This window comes from Rhagoletis pomonella, unplaced genomic scaffold, assembly GCF_013731165.1.
Source record: "Rhagoletis pomonella isolate Grant_MI unplaced genomic scaffold, Rhpom_1.0 Rhpom_scaffold_00009, whole genome shotgun sequence".
NCBI lineage: Eukaryota > Metazoa > Arthropoda > Insecta > Diptera > Tephritidae > Rhagoletis > Rhagoletis pomonella.
In genome coordinates this window covers 10,114,623-10,118,675 of record NW_023458563.1, presented here as the reverse complement: position 1 = coordinate 10,118,675, position 4,053 = coordinate 10,114,623, and the positions used below count along the sequence as shown (strand labels likewise).

Here is a 4,053-nt window from a genome sequence, read left to right as displayed (position 1 = left end):
AAAAAAAACGTCAGCGTGGTACAGCGGCGCACAGGTGTAAGACAAGCCCGAGTCTCAACATATCCGGAAGGCAGCGCAAAGTGCACGTATTTGCGAAACGGCGCATCATCCCTTTGGATATTGGGAGTCTCAACGGCGCAACCAAGCATTAGTGCTGCGTAACGACACCACGGTGAAACGTCAACGTCTTCGGTGGAAAGGCAACGAATATTTGCAACGGATCGCAAATCATTAAGCAGCAAGGCATACGCAATCGTGCAACGCGAGGCTGACTTTGCTACCTAGAACAGTCTCGACTGCGCAGCTACGAATCGAAGCTGCGAAACGACGCGGATTCAGCGTCACTGCTACAACGAGTCAACGTATAAATTTTGAAAAAGCTTAGAATTTCTAATTGGCAACGAATTTGCAGCAAAGGCAAAGTGGCGAGTAGCAATTGGTGAGAACGGCTGCGTAACTCTAAAGAAAAAACGAAATAGAGCAGGGCCAAAGAAGAAGTAAAAGTTACAGTGACGGCTGCAAATGTTAGGACGGTGAAATAAAATTGATTGACGCATTTTAGTTTCCGAGTAATAAAGTATTTTTTTTCACAAATATGATCAAATTGAATACGCTAAAGGTTATTCAGTTGAACGCGCTACTAAGGGCCAACGACTTACCAACGACAGGTACCAAGGCAGTCAAGGTATCAAAGCTGCAAGAAGTTTTAGGGGTAGACGAAATAGATCCAATGGAGCTTGAAGATGACAGTGCGGTTTTGCCAAATGACTTACGTGCACAACTCAACAGTTTAAGAGAGACGATGGCAAGTTTAAGGTCAGCTATCGGTTCAATGAATCGTAATCCAGTACAGGGAACAAGCAACGATGAAATTCAACAAACGTCCAACGACAACGACGATGCCAGGTCAGGTACAAGCGAATCGACCTGGGAGTCAGCTGATGATGTACGGAGACCATCACGACGAAGGATGTCAATTCAGGATATGGTGGGTGTAATGCCTGAATTCGACCCACTCAAAGGCTCTACTTCAGCAACGCAATTTATAACTCGGACTGAACAATTGCAGCAGTGCTACGGTTGGAAAGAAGAAATGGTTTTGATCGCAGTTCAGCACAAAATGAAAGGAATGGCCAAACGTTGGCTGGATGCACAAACAGTTTTCCAGTCCTGGTCACAATTTGTGCATGCATTTAAAGTTGACTTTCCATCAATGCACAACGCAGCTGAAGCTCATAAGACGCTTATGAAGCGTAAACGGAGAAACGGCGAAGACTATCTGGAGTATTATTACTCGATGCTAACTATAGGCCGTCAGGGTATGGTGGACGATGCATCCATCAACACGCATATTATAAGTGGTCTCAACGACAATGCACTAACAAAGACATTAGCAGCAATGAATTTTGCAACGTGTAGTCAACTATTAGTGGCACTGAAGAACTTAACCGCGGTCAGTAGTGTGTCTGTGACATCAACGGTACCAACGGCGCCAATCCAGCAGACAGTGAAGACCGAAGCAAAAGGAAACGTCAAGCCAACGCAAATAAAATGCTTCAACTGCAACGAGCACGGACATATTGCGGTTAAGTGCCCGCAACCTCAACGGAAACCACGGTGCACGGTATGCACGAAGGTAGGACACGAAGCCAAGAACTGCAACAAGAAGCCTTCAGTGGCAAAGATCGCCGATCATCATGAACGCGACGAGGCTCCACCAGTTATGAAACTGGTAGAGCTAAACGGAAAGCAACTTGAAGCTTTCATCGACACGGGAAGCGTGTGCTCTTTGATAAGAGCATCAGCAACCGATGGTATGCAGAAACGGGAAGCTAATAGATGCCTCACAGGATTTGGCGGGTCCAAAGTGAAAGTGACTCAACAAGTCAACGTTACTGCGAACATTGACAATGTTCAACGCGAGGTGACTTTGTATACTGTCGCCGACAAGCTGCTACCCTACGACATCTTATTGGGCCGCGACGTCCTACAAAACAACGGGTATCACATGGTGGTAGACAACGGCGTGCTGCATCTCGTAGAAGTCAATGAAGAGGACTTTAACGTATCCAATTGTTTATCGAAAGAAGATGAAGGCAAGGCATTGAATCTTTTGTTAGCTTTTCATAATTGTTTTGCAGAAGATATTAGCCGCATTGGTAGATGCAAGAACGCACAAATGACGATAGAGGTGACGACATCAGTGCCTATTTTGGGCAAACGTTATTTGGTACCGTTTTCACAACGGCCAAAATTATCGCAGATTTTAAAGGAATTGTTGGACAACGCCATAATCCGTCCAAGCAATTCACCACACGCTGCGTCGGTCCTCCTTGTGAAGAAGTCCAACGGCGAAAGTCGAATGTGCATCGACTATCGCGCACTGAATGATGTGACCGTTAAGAAAAACTATGTTATGCCAATTGTGGAAGAGCAGCTTTCACGTTTAGCTGGTAATATATATTTCATCAAGTGCCAATGAACGAAGAATCGAAGAAGTTTACAGCGTTTTTGACTCATGAAGGATTGTTTGAGCATAACGTTATGCCCTTCGGTCTGGTAAATGCTCCGATGGTTTTCCAGGAGGTTATTGTCAATTTAATTAAGACACTTAAACACCGGGACAAGGTGGTTAACTACGTGGATGAGGTCATCATAGCCACGAAGACGGTCGACGAAGGTATTGAGTTTCCTGAAGCTATCAACGCTACGGGTCTCACACTTAGACCATCCAAAAGTACTTTCTTGGCTCAGCAGGTCCAGTTCTTGGGTCATGACATAAATAGCGACGGCATACGTCCAGGCGAAAATAAAACGAAGGTGATCGAAGAACTCCCAAAACCAACAACAGCAAAAGAGGTGCGACAATTTCTGGGAGTAACCGGATATTTCCGGAAGTTTGTCAAAGAATATAGCATTCTGGCACGACCATTAACGATGTTGTTGAAAAAGAACGCAGAGTTTGTTTGGGAGAAAGAGCAGAACGACGCGTTTGAAAAGCTTAAAACGATGATAATTACAAAGCCAGTACTGACGATGTACGATGCAACAAAACCCCACGAGGTGCACACGGATGCGAGCACTATAGGGTTGTCCGGAGTGCTAATGCAAAACGACGATGGCACAGAATGGAAGCCGGTGTTCTATTTCAGCAGGCAATGCAATGACGCAGAGCGCAACTATGCCAGTCACGAGCTAGAGGTTCTAGCGATAGTTGAAACGCTGCAACGATACCGGTTATATCTGATCGGACACAAGTTCAACGTAATAACTGACTGCAATGCGGTGGCAGTCACAAAAGCAACGACGCCTTTGTTACCGCGGGTGGCGAGATGGTGGCTCAAACTACAGGAGTTTGACTTCCGATGTATCCACCGCGCAGGTGCGAAGAATGCATTAGCTGACGGTTTAAGTAGATGTCCGACTCTTCCTCCAGTGGAACCGACAACGATTGCAGAGGCAATATATCGGGTGGTTGATATCGACAATGATTGGGTGTCGGCAATGCAAAGACAGGATGAGACGCTCAAAGAGATCATCGAAGTTCTCAACGGCAAAGGAGCGTCCAACGCACCCCAACTGAAAGACGACTATGCATTGCAAGGCCAGCGGTTATATCGTAAGATCAACGGGAACCGACGACTAGTGGTTCCAAGAGGCGTGAGGTGGCGTTTAGCAAGAGCTTGCCATGATGAAGCAGGTCACTTTGGTTTGGAAAAGACCTATGAACGTTTATCTAGAGACTTTTGGTTCGCACGTATGCGACCTTATCTGAAGTCTTATATCGCATCTTGTCCAGAATGCTGCATGAACAAAGTATCTGGTGGCAAACAGGAAGCGCAGCTTCATATCAGCGATGTTGTTCCAGTTCCATTTAGATGTGTACACGTTGACCATCTAGGGCCGTTTATTCGAAGCAAACACGGTAATTGTTACATACTCGTCATAGTATGTGCTTTTACCAAATACGTAGTCTTAAGAGCATTACGTAATACAAAGACAACTCCTGTGCTAACGACACTTCGTGACTACATTACGGTATACGGATGTCCA

At 45.6% G+C, this 4,053-nt stretch overlaps 1 protein-coding gene across 1 annotated transcript; it reads left to right on the top strand.

Annotated features, from left to right (window-relative positions):
* The first annotated feature begins 595 nt into the window (after positions 1 to 595).
* LOC118745873 lies at positions 596 to 2,482 on the top strand. Its single transcript, XM_036479541.1, has one exon. The coding sequence runs from the start codon at positions 596 to 598 to the stop codon at positions 2,480 to 2,482; it is 1,887 nt and encodes a 628-aa protein (XP_036335434.1).
* The last annotated feature ends 1,571 nt before the right edge of the window (positions 2,483 to 4,053 follow it).